Below are 27,556 nucleotides of genomic sequence, written 5' to 3' on the forward strand. Positions count from 1 at the left end.
ACAGTTAAAGCTGCAGGAGCCTTGCCCTCTTTTGTATCTAGTCATTCTAGTACAGTTCACCAGGTGCTGCATGCATACAAATGACACCTCTGCTGCCATTCCCTTTTCTATGCAACTGTTAAAGACACAGGAGTCCTCCTTTCCATATGGTCACCCTACTAATAAGTGACTTTAGCAGAAAGAGATGACAATACACATGCTAAGGCTTTACAGCTTGCAGATGCATTGTAGAAGTGTATATCTGGCTTTAAGAGAATGAGGTAGTTCTGTGGTGGTAAAAAACAACAACAGACAACTGCATGAAACAGAAGCTTACAACTGAAGACTTTATACAAGGAATGTCAGGGATGGTTTTTGTATGTGCAATAACATGGCAGAATAGCTACATGCATGACGAACACACAGGGCAGGGACTACAAACAAGTTCCACTTGTATTTTCCACCACAGAGTCAAATCAAAAACACTTCAAAGTGCAGTACCTAGGCTGAAAAATCTCTACAAGAGGACTCGTTCCCCACTTCTACCCCTTGGGAAAAAAACGGTCAGCTTCTAGTTACAAAATATATATTAACCCCTATAGGGGTTCAGATAGCAGGAATTTACTACTACGTAATCCAGGTCTGTTTTGGCATGCAAGCCAGAAACTGTCTCTTCCTTCCAGCGACAGAGCAAGATTAGGTAGGTACATAGAAGAAGTCGGCACACTTGTTCAGAAGGGATAGTCCTTTATAGCACTTAATTTAATAGTACAGTTCTAAAATAGGGTTTCAATCATCAAGGAATACAAGGATATACTTAATAGGCGGGAGAAACAACAGTGCCAGGATATCATGCCAAACTTCAGCCATTATGAGTGAAGACCAATCTCCATCAGAGGAATGTGCAATACTCATAGGAGCCCAAACGAGGAAGGGGTTCGTTCTTCTGAGGGTCTCTTGTTTGTTATCATGGAAGCCAAGATCCACAGAAAAACCTAATGCTATAATTTTACTCAGTGGTTTGATCACTGTCTCAAAGTGGTTCAATGCAGGGCTTGTTAAAAAAAAAGAATAAGGCCCCAAAGTCATCTGCTGTTGAGCTCAGGATAACATTGATGTTTTCCAGTTGGTTACATTTGAGTGCTTTAAGGGTAGTTCACACAGACACCTCTAAGAATCTATCCATGTCAGTATACAGAAGACTAATGACTAAGTTGCTAAGCAAATGCCATACTGCAAGAAATGGAAGCTTGCCTAGTATTTACCATTGCGCTTCACCTGGAAACTTTTGTTGGAGAAATGAGTCTGTCTCAAGAAAAATCAAGCACATAGGAACGTGGACAAGTAGAATAAGGCCTCATCAGCCCAAAGTGAAGCTGAAATAGCTGCTTGTAGAACTTAGTGCCACATCGGTTGATTTTCCCTAAATTTCTGCTGCATTTCGTGCAGGGCCCTCCCAAGATCTCAAAAGCTTATAATCCTTTCTGTAGCAGCACAACTTTCATCAGGACCTGAACAGAGCAGCTCCAAGCAAAGACAAGGCATTCGTCCTATTTTCTCTGGATGTTTTCAGCCCTGGTACAACTCCTACGCTTGGGATGGTAAGGTCCTATAAACGGAACAGAAACAGGCTGAGATAAAATAAATATGGGACTTGCAAGGGGACAGACCGAAAGGCCTGGCACTCCCCATCCAATAACAGGAACCATGAACGATGGTTATTTCAAGCTGATCAAAGCCTTTGTAAATCTATGATGCCATAAGCAGCAAAATGCTTTTACACAAAAGAATTCCAAGGCACTCAAGAGGCTGTGTGTTTGACCCATTACACTTCAAAAAAGTTCCATTTCACCTTTGCTTGTTTTAACTTCTTACTGTATATCATCAATGCTTCATCAGCCAGCTGCATTCTTAGTATACGAAATTATAGAGATATAGAGATACATACTTTTTTTTTTAAACAGGTATATAATACACTGGGTTTTGGATTCCTCACTTTACTGCAAGCTTCTCCCCGCAACCCAATCCCAGCCTTCAAGACCAGTTTGAAATTGAGTTTTTGTCTTAGCTGTTGGCTGGTCAACCACCTTATTGAAATCCAGATGTGAAAAAGGGGCCAGAGATCCGAAGCATGCACTCTGGCTGTGAAATGTTAAAAACAGTGATGTTTCGTTTGTCTAACCCTGAGAAGCTAAGGTGTTACGGAGGACCCAGAAAGGTAGGTGGGGTTAAAGGTCACCAGGCTTTTTATTGCAATTAAAGCAGACTCTGACAGGATGATCCCAGCCACGGGAAGGGACGGCTCTGCGCTCGTGCGAGCACTCATCACAGAACCCCTGGCCACAGGCACGACAGTGGTGCTTCGACAGCTTGATGTTGAATTCCTTCTGGCAATTGTGGCAGTGTAAGATTTCGTGGTCGGGCACCCAGTAGGCGGGTCTGGCCGCATCCTTCACAAGACCTGCAAAGGGTCAGAAAAGCCCACAATGCAATTTCTGTCAGTTACCAGCCAAAAAGAGCAGGGACCGCAAAGCCCACCTCTGCTTTTTCCAAGGAGTTCACGGAAGGAAGGATTAAGACCAGTTGATAGGATGGCTCAAGTCATTGGCCCCATTCAGAAGACACCTTAAACCATGGCTTTTATCATGGTGGTTAAGCCAGAAAGCCGGGCCATGTTCAGAAGACACCTTAAACCATGGCTTTAACCACAATGATTAATGCAAAAAGCTTTATTCACCATGGTGAAAGCCATGGTTTAAGATGTCTTCTGAACACAGCCCAGCTTTCTGGCTTAACCACCATGGTAAAAGCTGTGGTTTAAGGTGTCTTCTGAATGGGGCCATTCTGTGGCATATAAAGGATTAATGAACAAAGTACCATAAGGCCCAAGCTTTCTATTTTCCCTGCTTGTGCTTTAGGACATGTGGAAACCAGCCCCAGAGTTAAGAGGATACAACATGCTGCAAGGCTTCTCATGCTAGCATTCCACCCTCGCATGTGGAGGCAGATGGCAGCACCTGAGCAGATTCCCCACACCTGTCACCTGAACAGCCTGTCTCATCAGACAGTCTTCTACTGTCTAATCACACCTGAGACCCCATAAACATCCAAATGGAAGTTCAAAAGAGATCAACACCCTCTCCCTCTCAAACAATAGAATACAGCAGTTGCATATCCCAGCCTGAGTCAACCGAGAAACCTTCAGCTTTTATACAAGTTTTCTCTTCCAGAAATAGCCACCACCCTCGTTCAGTTTGCTTCATCATGGACAAAGGACAAGCGTAAGTGCTGTGAGGCAAGCTGTCCATTACATTTAAGAAGACTCAAATGTTTGGGAAGTTGCAGCCTGATCTGGGGAAAGCCACACTGGAATAATATCCCCCTTTGCACACATGATGCTATCCCACATGGCTGCAATATTTGTGTGTCCCCCAATCATGTCCGCAGGGCTAATTGCACAGGTCTCTCTTAACCAACCGGCAGCCTCCTGGTGCGTTGAGTCGGGAAGAACCCTACAATCAGCCCTGCCCAAGTGGTTGCAGCATTCACACATATAATACAGGATAGCGCCATGGGGAAATGGTTCCCATGAGCCCACAGTGCTTTGCAAAGGACAGCAAGATATCTGAAAGGTTTGTCCTTATAGACAGAAAGTGGACATATTTAGGAGAACCTGATTCTTGAACTATATCTCGGAAGCAATATCAAACGCCTCACAGAACACAGGACTCCTTTTATTCCCCTAAATTGGAGAGGGGGGAGAACCGTAGGCCTGGAGGTCCCAATCAAGCCCTCTGGGATTCCCCAGAGAATCACACCCCTTTCCCTGGCCCTGCCTTCTTTCCCCCAACCATTGATCATTGGGTGGTTTCCTGTCTTTTGTGCATTTCCCTGCCATCCTAAGGCTTAGTTACCAGCAAAAGCTTTGAACTAAAATATGCTGATATTTCTGGCTCCGCCCCGTATTGTCTTTGGCCCCACCCACCACTGGAATGCTGCTGAGGGCTTTTCAAAAATGGAATTTGGCCCTTGGGTTCTGCACGACTGCCCTAAAGTCTACGTCCCACTATACTATAAACCCACGTTGTATACCACTTGGACCGAGAAGACAGAACATTTCTAAATGAATCCAGAACTCTTACCAAGTGGGATGTCAATGGCAGTTACGACAGCCCCAAGAGTGTTCTGCACAGCTTCACCAACCTTCCTGGCAATCACTGTCCCCCCTTCTTCTTCTGCTGGCGCCTCAGGCACATCTGCATGACAGAGGTTAGAGTTCAGAGACAAGAGAGCTTTGGCTATGGGGTGGTATACAAATGTAATAATAATAATAATAATAATAATAATAATAATAATAATAATAATAATAATAATAGTGATGATGATGATGATGATGCACAACTCTAGCCTGTTTCACAATTATTCTCTTTAGATATAAATGGATGCTCCAACAGACACTGCAGCCAGGGTTCAGTCCCTGGCTTGGTAGGGGACAATTAATGAAATCAATAGATTTGTGACTCCAAAGTAGTAATAGATACCAACATCTCCCACTGCAAAACCTCTCCAAGGTTATTGCAACCTGGTGCCCTCCAGATGTGTTGGACTGCAACTGGTTCCTGGCTGGGAAATGTAGGAGTTGCAGTTCAACACACCTGGAGGGCACCAGGTTGGAGAAGGCTGTTCCAACGTAACCGGTTTATTGGTTGCATTTGTGGACAGAATCCATTCAAAGTACAAGATTTATTCTTTATTTTTCTTGGTGGCTGCTGGGAAATTTTCATGACTTTCAACTGTTGTCAAATGAACATGGTGTATATATGAGGGGTGATATCCTCACGCAGGGGTGGGTGTGGGTGTGGGTGGGTGTGAGAGAGAGAGAGAGAGGAGTGCCATGTGCCATGTGTATTCAGATTTTCAAGTCATTAGCAGATGGAGCTAACTGGAATTCGAGAAAACTGCTAAGGAATCTCACCTTTAGGCAATTAATTATGGAAACGGGTACTTGCATGAACAGGAGATTGCTTATATTATCATTTATCTAGAGATAACAATCTCTTCCATTTGCTGAAACACCTAGTTTATACCCAAGCATGAAGTACAACAGAGGCTGAAATAAGGTGAAAATGAGGGAAAGGGATCCTGAAAAGTTAGGGGCTCTACTTTATTTCAGAGGAAGAATCTATGGGCTGGGTTCAGATTTAGTCATACTTTGAGCAGGCCCATTTAAACCACTTGGACTTAAGTTGGTCATGACTAATTTAAGTCCATTGATTTTAATGAGTCTACTCTAAGCATGAGTAAATCTGGCCCAATCAAATTTACTCATGCTTATTATATAACCATGGATTCATTACACTGGGAATAAAAGGATGACTGGAGTTCTGTATTCATTTTAAGATGACAGTGAAACAAGTGTGTGGGGCTAGATCACCTTGGGTTGTGTTCAGATATATCTTCAGAGAAGGGCAAAGTAAGGTTTTTCTGCTGCAGAGGGAGCTGAGCTGAGCTCTGATCTGCGCTCTCTCTCTCTCTCTCTCACACACACACACAGAGGTTTGCTCTTCTAATGACAAATTACTGTCCCCCACCATGCTTCTGGTGGGATTTCCATATTGAGAGGAAAAACTAAAACACAAGAATCTTGGATTTTCATAGATTCAAGAGTTGGTTTGCTTCTTTATTATTATTTTAAACATTTTTAAAAAATAAAATAAAATAAATGTTCTGAGAAAGGGGCGGGGGTGGCTTTATCATTAAGACAAGGGCCAGCCAATCAGCTCTGTGTGTAGCCCTGCTCCAAGGGGGATGGCGGAATGTGGCTTTGCAAATGACACAGTGACCAGCCAATCAGCACTGGGCAAATCCAGCATCTGCTGAACACCAGAAGAACAGGAATCTCCCGTCTTCGATCCAGGGAAGAAAGTTGTGTGTGGGCTCAGAACGCAGGGTGTGCAGTTTCACAACAGGCTTGGTGCTAAAATGACATGCAGCTGCATGTATCCTGTGAGGGCTTATACAACTCCCGGCTGACTCTAGTTGTATAAACCAGCTCTCTAATCCCTTCTCCCATCTTGAATCACACTCAAGCATGATTTTAATACCAGCTTTGAAGTGCCACGTTATCTGAGCTGGCAACAGGGTTTTTTTTTGGGGGGGGGGCATGCCCTCCCCCCACTCCAGGAAATTAAGGTAGCAGCAGCCGCTGCAATGGCTTTGCTCAGCACTTTTTTGGTGAGTGCCAGACTGTGCACCACTACCTGTCTTCAATGTCCCTTTCAACTCCCATAATCCTTTATGAACATAAGAACAGCCATGCTGGATCATACCAAGGGTCCAGCACTCTCTTCTCACAGTGGCCAACCAGCTGTCGGTCAGGGCCTAACAAAGCAGGACATGGTGCAACAGCACCCTCCCACCCATGTTCCCCAGCAACAGGTGCACACAGGCTTACTGCCTCAAATACTGGAGACAGCACACAACCATTAGGGCTATTAGCCATTGATAGCCTTCGCCTCCAAGAATTTATCCAACCCCCTTTTAAAGCCCTCCAAACTGGTGGCTATCACTACATCTTGTGGTAGTGAGTTCCATAATTTAACTATGCGCTGTGTGCAGAACTATGCGCTGTGTGGGCATGCAGGTTGGTTCCTCCCCACCACCCCTGCTGTAAACTTACTAGGGCAGCAGCAGGAACAAGCAGTGGCGTTCAGTCTGGCATTCGCCATGTTTATAACCCCAGATCCAGAGGCATTCTGGGGTTATAAAGACAGTGGTTGCTGCAGTCACTTCACTCAGAGCTCACCAGTGAAGCACCTCCCCACAAAGGTTGAAAAATGTGTTTGTTTTTCTTAAGGTGGGGGACAGCTTCGTTCCTGGTGGGCCAGAGGTGGCTCTATATTGGGGGCTAGTGGGGGAGTTACCCTATACCTGTCCCCCCACCCACTTGTGACAGAGACAACCAGGTATATGTGCAGCTGCCGAGGGCCACAAATGATCTCCTCCTGTCCCCCTTCAGCAATCTCAACAGAATATTGAACATCTGCCCTGTCCCTCCACCCTACCAACTCCAATGGGCACCAGCCACCGCTGTGGGGGGACCCTGGCATTTGCCAGGCGCTGATGGCAGACCTTGCACGTTCTGTACCTAGCATGGCCTTCCCCAACCTGGTCCCCTCCAGATGTATTGGACTACAACTCCCAGAATCCTCCAGCTAAGAGTTGTAGCCCAATGTATTAGGAGGCCACCAGGTTGGGGAAGGCTGACCTGAACAACATTACCATCTCCAATGATGGCAAAGTGATCTGATTTGAGCTGAGGAGCTGAAGGATCAGAATGATGAGAAAGTATCAAGGTTCTTCCTCAGGGGAAGCTCTTCAGCACAATACATTATGCTTCTCTATTACCATTAACCTTGAATAGAATGTTTTCTTACGGCTGCTGTATTAGTTCATTTATTCTAGGACAAGACGGCGGAGATTGAATTAAATCAAAAAATTGATTTCTAAATGTATAGGTTGAGCTGTTTCCCTGGAGGAACAATATTTATATTATAAATGGACTGACAAATTTGGAAACTGACTTGCACTCGTTGGTTTTGCTTTCTCATTATTCTGCTGTACAGTGTTTTCCCCTCTGCTGCTGGTTATAGCTTAAGGACCAAACGCAGAGGCAAAGGCGAATGTCAGGGGGCAAACTAGATGAGATATTGGAAATCCATGACCAGGTCTCCTGTCTCTCTTGATTCCTTTCAAATGCAGGCATGTGCTCCCCTGCACCCTCCTCCAACCACACAGTCCTGATCTGATTCAGCAGCCCCCATGGATGCTTTTTAAAAGAAATGAAGTGAGGTATCTGGTCACCGCTCTCGCCGATATCTCATTTTGTTTGGCCTCAGTCTCAGCCAAGATCACAAAAGACAATGATTGAAAATCACAACATGGCTCTTAAAAAAAAAGGTTACAGATCCCCCCCTTCGATTCACACACCTAATATGGTCAGGGCGGGATTACCTAACTGAAAGCCCCTGCTGTCATAGCAGCTGTCGCAAACCCGCACAGGTGTGGGCCCCCAGCCACGTTCTGGGACAGGCCGGGTCTTGGAGGAACACCCGTCACAGAAACCTTCTCCGCAAGCCCGACAATGGTGCTTGGTGTCGTTGTCTTTAAAAGATATGCCACACTTCCCGCAATTCTGAACAAGGAAGACAAGGGAAGAAACAAAAGGAAAATGGGTTACGTTCTCTTCCGGTTTCACTTAGATCGGGGTAGGGAACTTGCAGTCTTTCAGATGTGGTTGAACCACAATTCCTAGCATCCCTGACCACTGGCTGGGGCTGTTGGGAGCTAGAGTCCAACAACATCTGGACAGCCGCAGGTTCTCCACCCCAGGCTTAGAACAACAAAGGAGGGTGAAGGAATATTTGAAACCCCTCCGTTGGCTAAACCAGCAATGACACAATGCTTTTTCTGGACTCGTTGGGTTGTATTCAATGTTAGTCCACCTTGAGTCCCATTCATTTGAATAGGTCTACTCCAAGTAGGACTGACATTGGGTACACCCCATTGTGGACAGCCATCCTTCCCTCATGACAGATGGCCCTCTTCTCAAGAACCCAAGAACCTGGTCTCCTGGGAGAATCCCCGGCAGATGTGCATTCTCTCTTTGCTCCTCCGTCCCTCTCTCTAGCTGAGACAGGGAGAGAAAGAGAAGGCGAGCAGCGCCAGCTGGCCCATTCCGTTCAGAAGAGAATCCAGCTGAAGCCACAGCTCCAACTGTGGCAAGAGATAACCCTGCACACAGCGTTGGTCAGGATATGCAAAGTTGTTTCTCACACATCCTTTGTGGAAGGGAGCGGGGAGAAGCTATCTCCTGTACCAGCTCTGGACCAGAGGTCAAGCAAGGGGCTGTCCGGGAGGCTGCCCCACCCCCAGCCCCACCTCTGACGGATCCTTCTTTCTGCTTTCCTGCATGGAGTGGAGAAAACCCTCGTATGGGAGAGCTGTCTTGCCGTGGCTCCTGGGGCTCTGATGCCAGTGGGGTGGTGAATCCGCTCCAGGTTTCAGTCAGAACACTAAAAGTGCTATCCAAGGTACAAAGCACCTTGGATTGTTCCTTTAGCGTTCTGACTGAAACTCGGAGTGGATTCACCACCCCACTGACATCAGAGCCATCAGCTTCCAGTGTCTGGAAGCCATTTGTACTCCCCACTACACCCCCAGAGTGGTTATCTGCAACCAAGGACAATCCTTGAGGCTATGGGTTTTTAGGATACAAAAGATGCATTTCAGCCCAGAATGAACATTACTTCATTTCTTTGATAAGGAGAAGTCATGTGGGGCTGGGGTTGTGGGGGGAAGAAGAAGAGTTCCTTTCTCATCAGCATACAAGTACAGCGGCTGCTAGATACCAGAATCTGAGAATTGGGTTTCCAGTAGGCTGGAGCGATCTGATCCGTCAGCCAAGAGGTCACAGCTTTTGTGGGCCCCAAGCTCAGTTCAGACACTGACTGTGCCATGAAATTCATCCCATCGATGAGGCGCTGCGCAGCGTTGTTGTTGTCCTTCAGACTGCAATCCGTCTGCAACAGATGAACATCTTGTCAGGCCTGCTGGACGATGACAATCATCCTCCCTTGAAAACAACCCTGGTGCTGTTCGCACATAACACCACCATGTCGGGTTAAAAACTGTTGGGTTGTCAGGGATAACACTTCCACTCAGCAGCTGATAATCGGCTCCTGCTGAGTGTGACATCTGGACTCAGACCAATGGGTTGTTGTTGGGTTAACCACTGGGTTGTTTAGCCCCTAAACAACCCATTGGTCTGGGTTCAGATGTCATGCTCAGAGGAGCCCAATATGGGTTGCTGAGCTGATGGTGGCTGCTGAGTAAAAGCAGAAGAGGTAAGTGCACTGCAGGCAGCACAGCCGCGCTCTCCCATTCATTTCTGGCAACCCATTGCTACGTGCAGACCACTTCAATAGATGCTGCCCTCTAGACAGAAAATGGTGGTAACATACTGTTGCAACCAGATGCGCTTCTAGGAAATAAGACTGCCATTACAGATCATGACACCTCAGAACTTCATGCCACTTCCTTAGGAGCAATTCAAAATTAGGGCTTTGTTTAGAGTGGGGTGTTGAACCTCCTTTAGCCTGAGAGCTGAATTCTATTTTGGAGAAGCTCTGGGGGCTGCATTCCAGTGGTGGGCGGGGCAAAAGGCAAAAGGGGTGTGGCCCAAAATACCAGCACATTTTAGCTGAAAGCTCTTACTTCCAGTAACAAAGCTTTAGGGGAGGCATTCCAATATTTTAGGATGGGGATGACGATGACTGAGCAACAGCCAGGAAAGCATCAACCAATAGGCAGTTAAAGAAAGAAGATGGGGCATGAGAGTGACCATTTGGTGAAGCCTGGAGAGCCAAATTTGGCCCACAAGTCCTGAGATTCGGCCTGCAGGCCTGAGGTTCTAGGGACCTGGACAGTCCTGATACATGATTTGGGCTCTCACTCATTGCTTAAAATCTATGGCCTAGGTACACTGGGTTTGTGCACTCCCAATTAAGAGCCAACCCAGTGTACCTAGGCCATGGATTTCAAGAACACCTTGGGATGAATATAACATTATTATTATTTTGCAGCTGAGCAGTAGAGAGTTATTTGATTTATCTGTTTCCTAAATCCTGAGTGCTTCCAGTTAGAGGGCTCCTAGTGCTACTATCAGAAGGAATTATGCAGCAATTCAGTCTTCTTTTCTTGTGACAGGTTTTTCTGACATAAGGAAAAAGATGGAAGAAGGAGTGGGAACACGGGGGTGGGTTCCGAGTGGAAAAAGACAACGTCTGGAACCTCCCTGCCCCGCCCAAAAATCTGTGAATGAGGCAGGGCAGTGGAGCGATAAAAGTCTCCCCTGGAAGAACATCATGCCGCAAAAGGAACCACAGGGCGGCATCAAGCTGAGCTTTAAACATGCACAGTTTCTCTCTAGGCCATGTGTCTCTGACCACTCCTGGAAATGGGGTTAATACAGAAGGGACAGAAGGCCTGTCATCAGGGCCGCCTGATCGTTTTCCTTCCTATTAAAAAGACAAGAAGCCATCGTCCCCAGCAAACAGACTTACTCCTGGCCAGACGTGCACAATCTCTGTCCTCACCACGGTGTCCACGGGATCCTGGTTGCCAAACCAGTACTGCCGGCTGCGGTACACGACTCCACAGTTGGGGCACTCAATCACATACCTGCCGGCAGGGAGGAGGCAAAAAAGCAGCATCACTCCAGAGTGCCCTGAGTGACAAGAACAGGAGCTGGGAAAGGGAAGGGGGCAAAGGCTCCTTGGACTCACCCTGACCAGGCGTACTTGGCAAGACCCATCCAAGGGGAATCGGTAGAAGCAGACGTCTTGGGCACCACTCTAACCTCATTCCCACGTTCGTAACAGGCCTGGAATGCGAGAGACCCATTAAAAAGATATCTCTTCAGAACCCAAAGTCCAAGACTTGCATGCATGCGAAGAGTTGTGTGTCTGTTTCTGTTTGTTTGTTGGTTGGTTGATTTGTTTTAAAAAAGGAGGCACTGGGGAATTTCACAGTTTGAACACTTGTATGAAAACATCGACCACATTAAAACTAAGGACTCACGGTTCTTCAGCAGAGAACAACAACCATCAAACAGGCCTGGATTGTTCTTCCTAACTCAAAGCTGTGCACCCACCGCCTCTGGAAAGTGAACAACCCGCCCACCAGTGGCTCAATGGAGTTCTTGTTATTACTTCCTGCCTGGGTCTGCAAAAACAGGCGGTTTGTGTAAGGCACTGGGAGGGGCAGAGATGCAGTTTTTCTTTAACTTCCTGCCCTGCTCATGTTCTGTTCACAGGACCCCAAACGGCCAGCATTTGTTGTTTTAAAACCTCCAGTAGACAGCCACCATTGTGGATGTTCTTGCCCTCCACAGATGCCTCCTTAAGCCCTTGTTTTACAAAGAACTCCACATTTATATGGGGAAGCAAAATCAGGCCACATGATCTAGTGCAACATGGGAAGGGAGAGTGGGAAAGGGCCCAGGCCCAAGGGTATGGGGGAGAACGAAGCTTGTGCTCTTGGGTGACACTCCCTAATGTAATAAATAATGATGATGATGGAGGAGGAGGAGGAGAACATTCACACATACGTAACTGTGGAGGCTCTTTACAAAGGTACAGTATCTTTAGGCTTTAGAAATAACATGGTGGCCCTAGTTAAGTTGAAAACACTTTAACAATCCAGCCCATTCTCCACCACCCGTTGATAAATACCTGGCAGGCCACAAAACGTGACTGCACTCGGCTTAGTAGGTCACAACTTGTGCAGACCTGCTTATGAGCTCTTCTTCTCTGCCTCCAGTGCTGAGAGTCTGTATCGAGTTGCTCCACTCACCTTGCAGGTAAACACTCTGTTATCATACTGATGGGTGTATCTACAGCGATTCTTGGCTTCATGAGGCACCCCTTCTTTTGCATGGTTCATGCTGTTCTTGCATCCACACCTGGAATTTTAAAATCAAGCAGAGAGGGAAGATCGGCTAGCAACAAGTCAAATCTCAGTATAACATAAATTGGATTTTTTGAAACAGATTAAATTGTTTACTGATTACATTTATATCTCGCCTCTTTTCCTACAAAAATTATGGCATGCATAATCCTCCTCCTCTCCATTTTATCCTCACAACAACAACTCTGTGAGGTAGGCTGGCCTGAGAGCCTGTGGCTGGCCCAAAGTCACCCAGTGAGTTTCTATGGCTGAGTGGGGACTAGAACCTGGATCTCCAGAGAGCTTTGGTTTTTGTAGCAGTGTAGAAATCTTGTGAGCAGTGTTTCCCCCTTCCAACAATGCTTTTGGGATAGAGGAAACTGCAAAAAGGGCAAAGCTATGTTTCATCCATTCACAGTGGAGGCAAAGTACTGCCCTCACTCTGAATTGGCTTTGTGATATTGTTACAGAGACAAATATATTGGTTATATAGCACTCCGATGTCATCACATTCACTAGCAGATCTTTCCAATTGGCTGAGATTACTTCCTAGGAAGACGTATGCCCCAGTTCAAAAGGGGGCGTGTGTGGAAATGCCCCAAAGTAGCTGCTCAAAAGCAGCATGTCACCAGCAAGGTGGGTGAGGCTCAAGGAACATTTCATTCCCCCAAAAGCACTTTTTCCACTGTGCAATTGTTGGCAGGTGAAAGTTTAGTACAGCCCTGGTTCCTACTGCATTATATCTGTATGACCCCATTCATCTCCAAATGCTTTTAATAGTACAAAATCACATTTTACTTAACTACCTCCAAGTGAAGCTTAGACGTACACAGAGATATCACTGAATAATACGACAGGAAAAAAATGAAGGATAAGGAAAGAACATAATCGAAAATTCACATGGAACCCAGATTTAATTAACGAAAGGGTGCTTCCACACAGTGAGCAACTATCATTACCAATCAAAAGGCACTGTGCACCTACCCTGACTTTTCCTCCTTAAGATTTTTTTTAATCTGGTAAGAAGAAAAGATGGAAGAAACATTGGGAAGACACAGGAGGGTTACGAACTGAAGACATTGTCATCGGAGCCCCTGTAAAATTCCACGAATGAGCCAGGACAATTGCACAATAACAGCCTCATCTGGAAGCACCCAAGGGCAGACAATAGGGGGGAAACACCCATCATAATAAGCATCCCTGATTTAGCAACAGTTTTCTCAGCATTGTTCATGTGAGATGATTTTAGCAGCTCACCAATTTCACTACTGGCTCCATACAAGTTAATGCATAGTCTAATGCCCTGTGCTTATCATGAATTGTAACTGGGAAGGTGAAATTACAATGATGAATGAGAACAATTTCACTCCCACCTCTAGACCAGGCTCCAGAGCATCTAGCAGAAGCACACAGTGTGAGGACACAGACTTCAGGTTTGCTAGCCATTATACTATTACCCAATGTCCTACGTACTAAAAGCAGATAAGCTTAAAGTTTATTTAAAAGTAACACCAAGACCATTTCAGAACTTCTATGCCATGTCCTCCAATAGTACAAGAAATATATATGGGGGCATCAGCAAAGAATATCCTAAAATAGAGATGTGAAGGCCTGGAAAAAACCCGGAAAAAATCAGAAAGAAAACCCAGTTTTTTTCCAAAGCGGTTTTTGGTTTTTCCCCGAAACATTGAAAAAATGAAGAAAAAATGGATTATGAGATGTTTTATTTTAGCATGATGAATAAAGTGTTTAAGACAAGGTGTTCAGATATTTACTTCTCCAAATAATTTCTAAAAACTATGTACAGTATTAGATTATTACAATTTCTGTGCACCAAGGACAAGCAAGTCCTAGGTTGCAAACTGAGACTACAACTCTCAAATGCAAGAGCAAGATGCACTTCTGCCTCTAGGGGGCACTGCCATTGAAGCAGAGACTGAAACTGATAGTGATAGCTATAGTTCAGGAAATGAGTTTGATTAAATTTCATGCATATTCATTGGAGTTTGGTCCCCACTTTTTCTCAGTTATTTTTTATGTGAATGGGTGCTTTATGTCCGCTTGGCACTGTGGAGGACTAGTGTAGACATAAGTAATTTTCTTTGTTACTAATGTTGATGGTTTCCTCTGTTGTTGTTCTTTTAAATTATTTTTGCCTGCTCCTCATAAACTGGCAAAACTAAAGAGGTTCCTTACAGTTCAGGTGTTCCTAACAGTTCAGGAGCTTGTAGCTCCATTTGTTACCAAAAGGTTTTTTTAAAAAAAACAAAAAGAAAAAAAGTAAATTAGTTTGTAATAATTGTTTGAATACACTGTACTTTTAGTATACCAAATGTAATAATTTTATGCCAAACCAACTTGGACATAATTACATTTTAAGTTCCTAAAGTAAGAAAGTGACTTTCAGTCTGTAAAAAGTGCTAATATTGCATTATTTCAATTTTTTTAAAATTTCCTTTTTCTTTTCTTTTTTCAAAACACCCAGGAAAAAAACTGGTTTTTTCCCCATGGCTTCAAAATTTCCAGAAATTTTACATCTCTATAATAGTGAACTGTAAACATGGAGTGAGAAATCCTCCTGGGAATGACTTTTCACACTGGGATACCTATACATCCCAGCATGAAAAGTCACCCTCAGGAGGATCTCTCTCTCCATGTTTATAAACATGTTGGAGCCCAATTCACTGTAATATTCTTTGCTGACGCCCCCCTATGATCCACTTTCAACATGGCTGGCCTGCTTATGAGCAGCATGCAAATTCTGAAGGGACCGTGATGCCGTAGGGTGACCATATGAAAAGGAGGACAGGGCTCCTGTATCTTTAACAGTTGTATTGAAAAGGGAATTTCAGCAGGTGTCATTTGTATATATGGAGAACCTGGTGAAATTTCCTCTTCATCACAACACTTAAAGCTGCAGGTGCCCTGCCCTCTTTTAAATCTGGTCACAGTATAGCTGCAGTATAGCTCCTGCACCTTTAACTATTGTGATGAAGAGGGAATTTCACCAGGTGGGACATGCATACAAATGACACCTGCTGAAATTCCCTTTTCTATGCAACTGTTAAAGATACAGGAGCCCGGTCCTCCTTTTCATATGGTCACCCTACGTGATGGAGAGCTCTCCCTCAAAAATGAATAATGCCCTGGGTGCTGGTAACGTGGTCCTAATATGACAATATATAGTATATTCTGGCACTATAGACTTTATACAAATAGGGGACTTCACCTCTACCTACCCGCAGCTGAGACAAACAGAAGAACAGGTGAAATACTCATCCGGAAAGAAGGAGCTGTGGGCCATCTGATCATCTGGGATCTCACCGCAGAACCGATCACTCAATGCCTGCAAGACAGCGAGGGAGAAACCACCAATGAGTGTAGAACTACAAGGACAACAAACCAACAGGAGCTTTGTGGAAAGGTATAGAAACGGGTGTCGAACCTCTTTCAGCCCAAGGGCTTGACTCCATTTTGGGGACCACATTCCAGTGGTGGGCAGAGCCAAAGGCAAAAAGGGGTGGGGCCAAAATGACCAACATACCTTACCTTAAAGCTGTTACTGCCAATAACGAAGCCTTAGGAGAGGCATCTCAACCTTTTAGCATGGAGGGAAAGCAGGACAAAAGGTGGGAAACCACAGAATGATTGGTGTTGGGGGCGGGGAAAGTAGGGTGACCATATTTGGGAAACCAAAAAAGAGGACACCTAGTGTGTGTGTGGGGAAGCAGCTTTCTGAGTCCTGCAGAAAGTACGTTATTCCCCCGCCACCTTAAAGAACCTGATTGGAGTGGAGGAGAGGGAAAGTTTTAATTCTGCACCACCACCATCCACTCCAATTGGGGCCTTTTCTATAACATCCACGAATGACCCACTTTCCCCTTTAAGACCTCAATTGGAGCTCAGGGTGGGGGAATGATGTGCCTCAAGAAAGCATGTCACTCCCTCCTGCCATGCTAATGGCAGCCTTAAAGAGGAAGGTGTGTCATTCCAGGACATTATTGAAAATTATAGAAAATCCCCCCTGACACCATGGAAAGAACAAAAACCAGGACAAATCCAGGGAAATCCTGACAGTTGGTCACCCTAGGGAAAGGGGTGGGGCCCCGGGGAAGTGGCCATATGGGTAATCTCAGGAGGGCCGGGTTTGGCGCCTGAGGTTCTGTACCCCTGGTATAGGAGAATGAAACAACTCCTGGGAGCCTACTATTCTCTTCATGAATGTGTTGCTGGTTGCCTTTCTATTGCAGAGCACAGAGCAGAATAATCTATCACCCCTTTTCCTTTTCGTCATCTCCAGTTGCTGCCTCTTAGCCCAGATCTTTTTTTCCTATTTCCTGATGTGCAGCATTCTGTCATCTCTGCTGCATCTCCCTGTCCCAGAGCTCTAAAAAAATATGCTTGGGAGTGAGCAGTACCTCTATTACATGCAGGGACAAAAGTAAAAACTACAGACCTCCCCCAGAAAAGAAAGGCCTTAACACCAGAATCAAATGCTTAGGGGGCACCTGACAGATATCCGGGCACTACCCCTCCAACCCTTTGAACCTCTGATATGCCTGGGAATTCTTAGCCATGTTGCTCATTCATTCAAACTTCCTGGGAAACAGAAAGGCAGAGCTCACTCCCAATTATCAACTTATCTGCAGCATTTTAGTTGGCAAATTTTTATAGAAGTCCATGGGGGGAAATCCCTTAGCGGATTAGTAACAACAACGACACTAACTTGAATATGGCCACCCATCAACAAGTATTCGCCGTACAGCTTACAGAGCAAAAAGCATGACAAGATACAGAAAACAGAAATACGGCGTGAACCTCCCCTTCTAGCAGACAGAATAGAACAACTAGCAGCTCAGATTAAGAAACCACACTAAAACAGTGAGAGCCCAACGTTAATTTAAAACAAGGGTCCCCGACTTTCCAGCTTTTATGCAGTTTTCCCCCACTCTCAAAAGGTGGTTGTGCTTCCCTTAAGGCTTAGTTATTGGGAGGAAGAGCTTTAAGCTATGATAGGCTGGGATTTGGGCCCTGTGCCTCTTTGCCTTGTCTTCCGCCCTCCCTCACTGGAATGTGGCCTCCCAGAACTTCTCTGAAAAGGATTTCGGCCCTTGGGCTGAAAGAGGTTCAACTCCCCTGGTTTAAAAGAAACAAATGCGAGTTAATAAAAGCTGTAACCAATTTTTTTTGTTTTTGGATCACTGAACATACAGGTTGCAGCACGAGTGCGGAAATAGCACCCGGAAACCTCGTAGACAGCAGGGTGGTCAGCGCCTGGCCTTGAAAGCACCTGTCAAGAAAAGCAGTGTCTTACAAACCTCCCACCCATAGAGCTATTAGAGGCCTGAAAGCTCTCTTTGGTTTAGGAGACCACGGCCCTTGAGAGCAACAACTGCTCATGATCACGGTGGGGACCTCCCACTTCACCTAGCAAAATGTCACTTACCTCGTGATTAAAATGTGCATGTTTCATACTCCGTCACCCATAGAGATTTCATAAATAAACAATTAACGTGAGTAACAACTGTATCGGACTGATTTTGTAAAACCCCATTGTTAAGAATGGGCTGGAGGGGGAGAAGAGTTAGGCTGCACACTTGCCTGGGAGTAAGCCCCACTAAACACAGTGGTACTTACTTCTGAGTAAACATGCACAGCGCCAAAGGTAGGCACAATCGGGCACCTGCTGAGGGCCCACACTCTGGCAGCGGCTCAGTGACAAAAGCCCCCTGGACCTGCTCTTCTTCGTCTTCTTCACCATTGCAACCTGCTTGTTCATGCTCTGGCCAAGACAATGGTGGTGGTGAAACGGGCGAGGAGCCGATGCCACTGCCTGTCAAGCAAGCATGTGGTAGCGATGATAAGGAGGAGGAGGAGCAATAGCAGGGAGAGGGTACACTTCCTGAGGGAGGGGGCTCAATGGGGGTGTCTTGCCCAGGGGGCCTCCAAAACCTGGAGCCACAGCACTGTTAATGATGATTAGTGTTAAATGTAAAAGAAAAAGACAAGATCACTGTAAATGCAAAAGGGGGGGGAGAGCGCTAAAAAACACTCTTCTCCAAAAATTCAGGCCCATTTTTAAATCCACCGGTCTGTGTTCATACACCTTCTCCAGCAGTTCCTCAGACTCTTACATTGTCCCCTGAAGAGCTACGCTCTTGAATGATGCTAGTTGTAGATGTCACATCTTTGCTATCTACAGACAAAAAGCCACCTTCCCATTTAAGGACACTGAGGGAAATCAAGGCAAGACAGAGAATGGGTTGTTGCCTGGAGACCATGTCCTGACTCTCAGTTACCCTGACAACAATATGGACCTTTCCATTGCTCCGGCTATTGGGCGGTATAGAAATGTAATAAATAAATAAATAAATAAATAAATTGCACTACAGTAGCTCAGTCCTGTTATAGTGCACGAGTTATCATTGCCAGTAACCAGCCTCAGGCTAAGTATCTATACTGCAGAAGATAAAAAAGAAGACAATTTTGCTGAAGAAGACAGAAAAAGAGTTGAAGTTACTTGGGCTCGATAAAGAGCTCTTCACTTCCTCCACACCTGGTCCAAAGTTTCTTCTAGCCTGTGTTGTTGTTGTTCTCCTGACCAATAGAAACTGAGAATAGTCAAGAACCAAACTCAGGCTTCAGGGAAAGTTGTGAGCTTGCCATGTTTCAGGGCCATTCTCCTCCTAAGTCAGGGCTGGCAAGAGGTGGGGTGGATGGGTTCTTCTGGGGCCTGACTCACTTCCTGTACTATTCTGTGGCTGTAGCCTCTACGTACATTCTTGCCCTTTGCTTATTTGCTTTAGATCATGGGAGTGGATCTGTGGGAATGATCCCGCCTTGTGACAGGGCTTGGACTTGATTATCTTCTGGTACCTTTTTTGTTGTTTATTCGTTCAGTCGCTTCCGACTCTTCATGACTTCATGGACCAGCCCACGCCAGAGCTTTCTGTCGGCCATCGCCACCCCTAGCTCCCCCAAGGTCGAGTCCGTCACCTCCAGAATATCATCCATCCATCCTGCCCGTGGTCGGCCCCTCTTCCTTTTGCCTTCCACTTTCCCTAGCATCAGCCTCTTCTCCAGGGTATCCTGTCTTCTCATTATGTGGCCAAAGTACTTCAGTTTTGCCTTTAATACCATTCCCTCAAGTGAGCAGTCTGGCTTTATTTCCTGGAGTATGGACTGGTTTGATCTTCTTGCAGTCCACGGCACTCTCAGAATTTTCCTCCAACACCACAGTTCAAAAGCATCTATCTTCCTTCGCTCAGCTTTCCTTATGGTCCAGCTCTCGCAGCCATAGGTTACTACGGGGAATACCATTGCTTTAACTATGCAGACCTTTGTTGTCAGTGTGATGTCTCTGCTCTTAACTATTTTATCAAGATTTGTCATTGCTCTCCTCCCAAGAAGTAAATGTCTTCTGATTTCCTGGCTGCAGTCAGCGTCTGCAGTAATCTTTGCGCCCAGAAATACAAAGTTTGTCACTGCCTCCACGTTTTCTCCCTCTATTTGCCAGTTATCAATCAAGCTGGTTGCCAAAATCTTGGGTTTTTTTTAGGTTTAACTGCAACCCAGCTTTTGCACTTTCTTCTTTCACCTTCGTCATAAGGCTCCTCAGCTCCTCCTCGCTTTCAGCCATCAACGTGGTGTCATCTGCATATCTGAGATTATTAATGTTTCTTCCTGTGATTTTAACTCCAGCCTTGGATTCATCAAGCCCAGCACGTCGCATGATGTGTTCTGCGTACAAGTTGAATAGGTAGGGTGAGAGTATACAACCCTGCTGTACTCCTTTCCCTATCTTAAACCAGTCCGTTGTTCCGTGGTCTGTTCTTACCGTTGCTACTTGGTCATTATACAGATTCCTCAGGAGGCAGACAAGATGACTTGGTATCCCCATACCACCAAGAACTTGCCACAATTTGTTATGATCCACACAGTCAAAGGCTTTAGAATAGTCAATAAAACAGAAATAGATGTTTTTCTGGAACTCCCTGGCTTTCTCCATTATCCAGTGGATTTTGGCAATTTGGTCTCTAGTTCCTCTGCCTTTTCTAAACCCAGCTTGTACATCTGGCAATTCTCACTCCATGAATTGCTGGAGTCTACCTTGCAGGATCTTGAGCATTACCTTATTGGCAAGTGAAATAAATGACACTGTCCGATAGTTTGACCATTCTTTAGTGTTTCCCTTTTTTGGTATGGGGGTATAAGTTGATTTTTTCCAATCTGATGGCCATTCTTGTGTTTTCCAAATTTGCTGGCATATGGCATGCATCACCTTGACAGCATCATCTTGCAAGATTTTAAACAGTTTGGCTGGGATACCGTCAACTCCTGGTGCCTTGTTATTAGCAATGCTTCTTAAGGCCCATTCAACCTCACTCTTCAGGATGTCTGGCTCTAACTCACTGACCACACCGTCTGCGCTATCCCCAATATTATTATCCTTCCTATACAGATCTTCCGTATATTCTCGCCACCTTTTCTTGATCTCTTCTGTTTCTGTTAGGTCCTTGCCATCTTTGTTTTTGATCATACCCATTTTTGCCTGGAATATACCTCCGATGTTTCTAATTTTCTGGAAGAGGTCGCGGTGTCTGGTACCTTATAACAATAATAATTAAATCAGATTGAAACTGGAAGAATTTGCAATTTGGAACATAGCCATCAGTTGACGTGTCTGGCTCCAGCCACAGAACCTGGGCCCCTTCTCTAGAGCAACAATAATTTACAATCTTAAACTTACTTTCAGTGCTTTGTAGATAACTCCAGGAGGCCGGGGAGAACGGGTGGTATTGTTTTCCAGCTGTAGCTCCACAGCGTGCCGGAGTCCTGAGAAATCCGTTGGGGGGTTCTGTGTCCTTATTCCTTTGTAATGGATTGAGCTGAAGGCTTCCGGGAAGAGGCCGAGTTTCCGGAAACGATCCTGGATTAGTTTCTCAGGCACCTCAGAAGGGTGATCTAAACATATTAAGCAGCATGTTAGTAACCGCTTGATCAAACGCAAAATTTTTACCAACTTTACAGGATTTTGGCAATCATTTACGAGCTGTTTAAATGCATTAGATATTACACTGGAAATGGTTGAAAAGGACTTCTGGTGTTACGTTTTGCTATTTGCACTCTAAAAAACATGTTTGGGGAAGTGCTCAGAAAAATAGCCGAAGATGCCCATCTAGGAACATTTGGGAAGTTGCCTTATACTGGGTCAGACCACTGGTCCATCTAGCCCAGTATTGTCAACACTGACTGGCAACAGCTCTCTAGATTTCCAGGTCTCCACACTGATTGGCAGCAGCTCTCCTGGATCCACAGCATCTCCAGCCCTGCTTGGAGACACTGGGGATTGAACTTCAGACCTTCTGCATGTAAAGCAGCTGCTCTACCACTGAGCCAGGACTCCTCCCCAAAGCATATGCATACTTCTGACTAATGTGCATATTGTCATGCCCAAGATGTGAGACTGGAGGGAAAGACTCTTCCGTTTTAGCCCATTTTTAGGGGCTGTAAAGGGGAAATACACGTGGCACAGCCATGAGTTTTAATGTGGGTCAATACCAAATTCATATAAAGTGGACAAGTGGAGGCAAACGGTGACTTAGACTTCAATCTTATGCACACTTACCTGGGAATAAGTCCCATTAAACTCAATTAAGTCCCATTCAATTATGTCTGAATAGACCTCTATAGGATTGCATTGTTAAAGTGCAAAAGCAGTGAGTAGGAGGTAGGGGCAGAACTTTTCTTTTCCTGGGATTCCTGCCAAAGTCATCTCAGCCCCTCCCCAGCTTTTCTTCTCCCAGTGGAGACCTCTCAGAGGGGGTGGTTGGAAGATTGTGATGGGGAAATAAGCTTCTCCCTCCACCTCTGAACATGCTGGACGCATGATCAGCTTTTGCATACTTCCCCATGATGCAGTGCGGGTTGGCATGTCATCCGAACCCAACGCGCAGCGCAGTGGGGGTGGCTTTGTACCCACCCTACGACCCCTATTGCAAGTCATGAATTTCAGGGTAGGTACAAAACCACCCTCACTATGCCGCGCACCAGGTTTGAACGACACACCAACTTGTGCTGCATCATGGGAATTATGCAAATGGCGTCCATGCGTGCAGCACGCAGAGGGGCAGGGGCAGGCATCTTTCCCCATCGTGATTGTCCAAACCCAGTGACAATCCTGGAGGCCCACCAGAAGAAAAACTGCTGGGCAAGGGGAAGGCAGTTTCAGCCCCTTAAACTTAATCCTTTCTACGCACTTCTTAAAATAGGTGTGTAGTTCTTCCATTTTTTCTGTTTCCTTGCCCGCTTTTTCAGAACACAAACAGTGTGACATAATGCCAGAATCAATGTTGGATCACCAGTCTAAACAGCAATGCTATTGATATGTCTTAGCATATGAAAATATTTGGCAAATGAGCAAGATGAAGAGGAACAACGCAGTCCCACAGATGGCTATTCTTCATTCAATCTCAGAATAAACATTTCATACACCCAACCCACCCACCCATCCTTGCCCTACAAAAAGCCATCTAATGGTGCTTCCAGACAAGACTTTTACTGTGCAATCACCCTGCATCATACAGAATTTTACAGGAGGGTCCAAGCATCACTGTCCTCCAGTTGTAACCTGCTTCTTCCATCTTTTTTTTTTTTACCATAAAAATATTTTAAGGAGGAAAAGGTGAAATAGCTGCCTTTGACTGGAAGTACTAGGAGCACTCTGTCTGGAAGCACCCTAACTTTTCTCATCTATTTCTATAAGCTATGAACTCCAAACAGTTAATTTCCAAAGCTAAATGCCCTACACTGCTATATGGGGAAATGTCTGTACCTACTTTTCCCCTAGGTATCATCGCTATACTCAAGTCACCTCACTTCAAACTCTGTTTGTCTCATGTATACGTTGAGCAGGTGGATGAAAACCACCTGTAAAAATAGTGTGAGGATAGCAGCCACTAGACAACAATGACACTGTGAGATTTTCTACACAAGGCTGTTAATCGGCTATATCTACTTTCAGTTTCATCGCAGAATTGAGATCCAAGCACTACACAAGGAGTGTTTCCTTTCCTGCTTTTCTTCAACAAAACCTCTAGGTGGCACTGTGGTACAGTGGAATAGTGCAAATACAAGACAAAATTGTACTTTATTTTGCTTTCAAAATTAAATGCTGCATTTTGCCTGCTCTAAAAAATAATAAAACTCACCAAAAGTGCTGCTTAGATACTGAAGTGAAACTGGAGGGTCACAACTTCATCTAAAGAACCTATAAACAACCATGAGTGGAGAATGGCGAGTGCATGATAAATGCCTCATGTAGAAAAGCCCTACTTACTCATACTTTCCAAGATAAAGTATCTGCTGCTAGGGAAAGACTGAGAAAAGCCTCCTCCTTTTTATGAGAACAGCCATGTTGGATCAGACCATAGGCCTATCTAGCCCAGAATTCTGTTCCCCACAGTGGCCAATTAGATGGCTATGGGAAGCCCAAAGCATGACATGAGCACAATATAGCACCCTCCTGCTTGTGTTTCCTGGCAGCTGGTATTCAGAGGCATGGGGCCTTTTGATCCTGGAGCCATCATGATTAGTAGCCACTGATAGCCGTATCTTTCAGGAAGTTGTCTAGGAATATCCAAGTTGGTTGCCATCACCACATCTCGTAGCAGCAAATCCACAATTTTCCTATATCAATACATGGTGTTTTCCTATATTAATAAATGGTGTTGAATGGCATGGTGTCAAATGACAAGGCAGTTTTATATCCAGGTCTACATAACATGAACTATTTCCTTGTGTACTTAAAACCTTGTTTTTTCATGTTGCCTGCTCCTGCAGAGTAAGTGCCAACAGCTTATAGCCCTAAAATGGTGCAATCATCTCCCACAAGAAATCCGCTCAGTCCAGGAGTTTGGCCTGTGCAAGGGGTCCTTGAAAAAACTTTGCATTCAAATCTTTTCATTCGAATTAGATTCCAGATGCTGACTCTGCCAGCTGAACCTACAGTTACTGTTCATTGCTACTGTTTGAAACAGTGATTTGATTGTCTTTACTGTGACAGTGTGGTGGTATAGTGGCTAAGGTGTCGGACTGGGAGTCGGGAGATCTGGGTTCTAGTCCCCACTCAGCCATGGAAACCCACTGGGTGACTTTGGGCCAGTCACAGACTCTCAGCCCAACCCACCTCACAGGGTTGTTGTTGCGAGGATAAAGTGGAGAGGACGATTATGTTCGCCGCCTTGGGTTCCTTGGAGGAAAAAAGGCGGGATATAAATGCAATAATACATAATACCGTTCATTGCTTGTTTTATTGTTCTTAAGATTGCTCATTTTCTAGGTGATTTCCAGATGATTTCCGGACAAGCTGCCAAGTGATTTTTGCTGATTGGGGCTACAGCTGGGAGGGACAATCGCCATCTCCTCAATCCTCCAGAGCAGCTTTTCAGGGGACCCAGGGGGAAGGAGGAGTTGGTGAAAATTGCCGCCGCCTCCCACACACCCGCCTCCCCTTGACTTGTACCTGTAGGAGCATCCCATGAGTGGAATTCCACTCACAGAACCCTTCATAGGTTGTAACGTTGCCGTATGCCTTGGGAACAGCATTTTGAAAGGCAGGTTTAAAATCTACTGCATAAAAACGCTTTCTGCATCTTTGTCACTTTCTGGGTTGCCCCACTAAAAGTCATTAAAGTAAAAGGCAATAAATACATTATGCAACCATATTTTCAAAGCCTTTCCTCAGACTGTGGAAAGCCTTTCCCTCAGACTAAATAAAATTTATTATTATGAAGAACTATAAAGAAAACCTCCAAACAGTCAATGAATTCCACCTATGTTTTTGTCTGTAAAGTAAAGGTGAAAAAAGGTTAAATGTACTTCTCTGGTTCAACAACTAGATTTAAATGTGATGTGTTTGTCTGCTGTTGTAAACATTCTTTAAAATAACTTATTTTTAAGGACCCTGTAATATGTGATCCAGATAAATTGTACAGATTTGTTTATTTTGCATAATTTATTCTGTTTCTGTGTATCATCAATTACCTAGGGAGGTCGTGGCCTCTCACACACTAGAGGCCTTCAAGAGGCAGCTGGACAACCATCTGTCAGGTATGCTTTAAGGTGTATTCCTGCAATGAGCAAGGGTTGGACTCAATGGCCTTGTAGGCCCCTTCCAACTCTACTATTCTATGATTCTAAGAGAGGCAAGGAACTATGATGGGCAATGAAGTCCTGCCCGCTGCCACTGGGAATTCTAAAATGACCCTGCTTTTAGTTCCTGAGATGTCATTGGGTGTTGTATACATACTTTCAAACCTATTTTTGTAACCAGAAGGCCTAGAGACTTACTTCTTCAAAACACACACACATTAATTGGAAACTTCAGAATGCTGAATTCTGCACCAAATGCCACATTTGAACAGCATTTGCATAATCCGAGCGAACATTTTTTTTGCTCTTTGCAAGATCCTAACTGCCTGCATGCTACCTCCCCACCTTCCATATTCTAGAAAGTGAGATCATCCAGGATTCAAACCTGAAATTGTTTACATGGCAATGCTGAACTCTGGCTGACAGTCTACAATGGGGTGGGCAACCGACACGCTGTTGGCCGCCAGCGTGGCCAATGGTCAGAGGTGACAGGAGTTGCGGTACAATAACATCTGGAGGGCTACAGGCTCCCCACCTCTGCGCTACAGGAGCCCATCCTAAGTCATCCACATTGTTGCAACTGATGCTCATCTGATTTCCATCTACTCACCAGCACCCAGTAACTGTGTGTACACAGTCTCATGGAAGATAATGACTCCAGGACCCAAAGTGGACAACGGAACATCCAGACCGCAACGGGCTGTGGTGGCCTTCAGCTCTTTGGTGAAATGTTTTAGGTAGGCCTCCGAAGCATCTCCAAGAAATTTGAAGAGATCATTGTGAAGCCTATCAGCATGAGTGCGGTAGATGATGAGGTCCGAAATGGCTAAGACCTTCAAAAGCAGCCGGGTCCTCTGACTCAGGTTCACCGTAGCCCCAAGAAGACCCTCTGTGTCAATCACCACCATTTTATGAACAGGGTCATAGGCTGCCCAAACCCCGACTGTACAAGACTCCTGGGCCGGAGAGGTTTTGAAGACCTCACGACCATAGAAGAAGGTGTGGTTGAGGGTGTGAGATTTGCCATCTCCAGTATTCCCAAAGATAGACACCACTTTTACATGCTGGTCAGGCTTGCAGTCCAGTTTCCTGATAAATTCTTCTTCATTTGCCACCTTCCAATACAAGAAAAGGAAAATTGTATGAGAACCTTGCAACTGCAAGGGCCAACGCTAAAGCCGTGCCATTTCAGATACCCAACGTGTAACCCCAAGAGACACCCATTTTCACATGTAATGCTCAACCTCTAGAGAAAGGGATCCCACAGCTATGCAGCACCATCCAAGAATGCCTCTCTTTATGCCCCTTTGTACTGAATGCACTACCATCGGCAGATCATTTCCAGCCCACCAGAAAGACAGCAGCAAGACAGCTTCACAGATATTATGGCCCAAATGGTTTGGATCTGACTAGAATTGAAACGGCTACTTTGAATGGTGCACAGACGGCCACCAAAAGCCAGAGCAGACCTGGGTATGCTTCCAGCCTTTCAAGGACAGCTTCACACAGAGCACATTACAGAAACGAACCTTCAGAGTAAGAACATTCATGGATGATGGCTGCCAGGTCTACATACACAGCACTTTTCTGCAAAGCTGAGAACCAGGAGGTGACCCCTATTAAACGAGATTCATGTGATGTAAATGGTCAGTGAAGCCTTCCCCAGCTCGCTGCCTTACAGATCGTTGGACTGAAACCCATAATTCCCAGTCAGCATGTTGGACTGGCTAGAGATGATTAGAGTCCAACACATCTGGAAGACACCGGGTTGGTGACAGCTGGAATAAGGCAAAAAGCCTTATTCACCGTAGTTAAAGCTGTGGTTTAAAGTGTCTTCTGAACACAGCCTGGCTTTCTGGCTTAACCACCGTGGTTAAAGCCATGGTTTAAGGTGTCTTCTGAATGGGCCCTAAGACTG

At 45.2% G+C, this 27,556-nt stretch overlaps 1 protein-coding gene across 4 annotated transcripts in view; it reads right to left on the reverse strand.

Annotated features, from left to right (window-relative positions):
• Positions 1 to 300: 300 nt before the first annotated feature.
• ZFYVE1 (zinc finger FYVE-type containing 1) overlaps positions 301 to 27,556 on the reverse strand; it is a 36,095-nt gene continuing 8,839 nt past the window's right edge. For 3 of the 4 annotated variants that reach the window (XM_063117621.1, XM_063117620.1, XM_063117619.1), the window contains exons 3-12: positions 26,249 to 26,753; positions 21,236 to 21,450; positions 15,726 to 15,832; positions 12,394 to 12,502; positions 11,325 to 11,422; positions 11,103 to 11,220; positions 9,390 to 9,560; positions 7,969 to 8,173; positions 4,122 to 4,235; positions 301 to 2,440 (exon numbers count right to left, since the gene is read on the reverse strand). In XM_063117621.1, coding sequence (XP_062973691.1) covers positions 2,208 to 2,440; positions 4,122 to 4,235; positions 7,969 to 8,173; positions 9,390 to 9,560; positions 11,103 to 11,220; positions 11,325 to 11,422; positions 12,394 to 12,502; positions 15,726 to 15,832; positions 21,236 to 21,450; positions 26,249 to 26,753 — 1,875 coding nt within the window. In that variant the 3' untranslated portion in view covers positions 301 to 2,207. The remainder of the gene's footprint in view (positions 2,441 to 4,121; positions 4,236 to 7,968; positions 8,174 to 9,389; positions 9,561 to 11,102; positions 11,221 to 11,324; positions 11,423 to 12,393; positions 12,503 to 15,725; positions 15,833 to 21,235; positions 21,451 to 26,248; positions 26,754 to 27,556) is intronic. The other variant, XM_063117622.1, reaches the window with a different exon arrangement.

Source organism: Elgaria multicarinata, chromosome 2 (genome assembly GCF_023053635.1).
Source record: "Elgaria multicarinata webbii isolate HBS135686 ecotype San Diego chromosome 2, rElgMul1.1.pri, whole genome shotgun sequence".
NCBI classification, from domain to species: domain Eukaryota; kingdom Metazoa; phylum Chordata; class Lepidosauria; order Squamata; family Anguidae; genus Elgaria; species Elgaria multicarinata.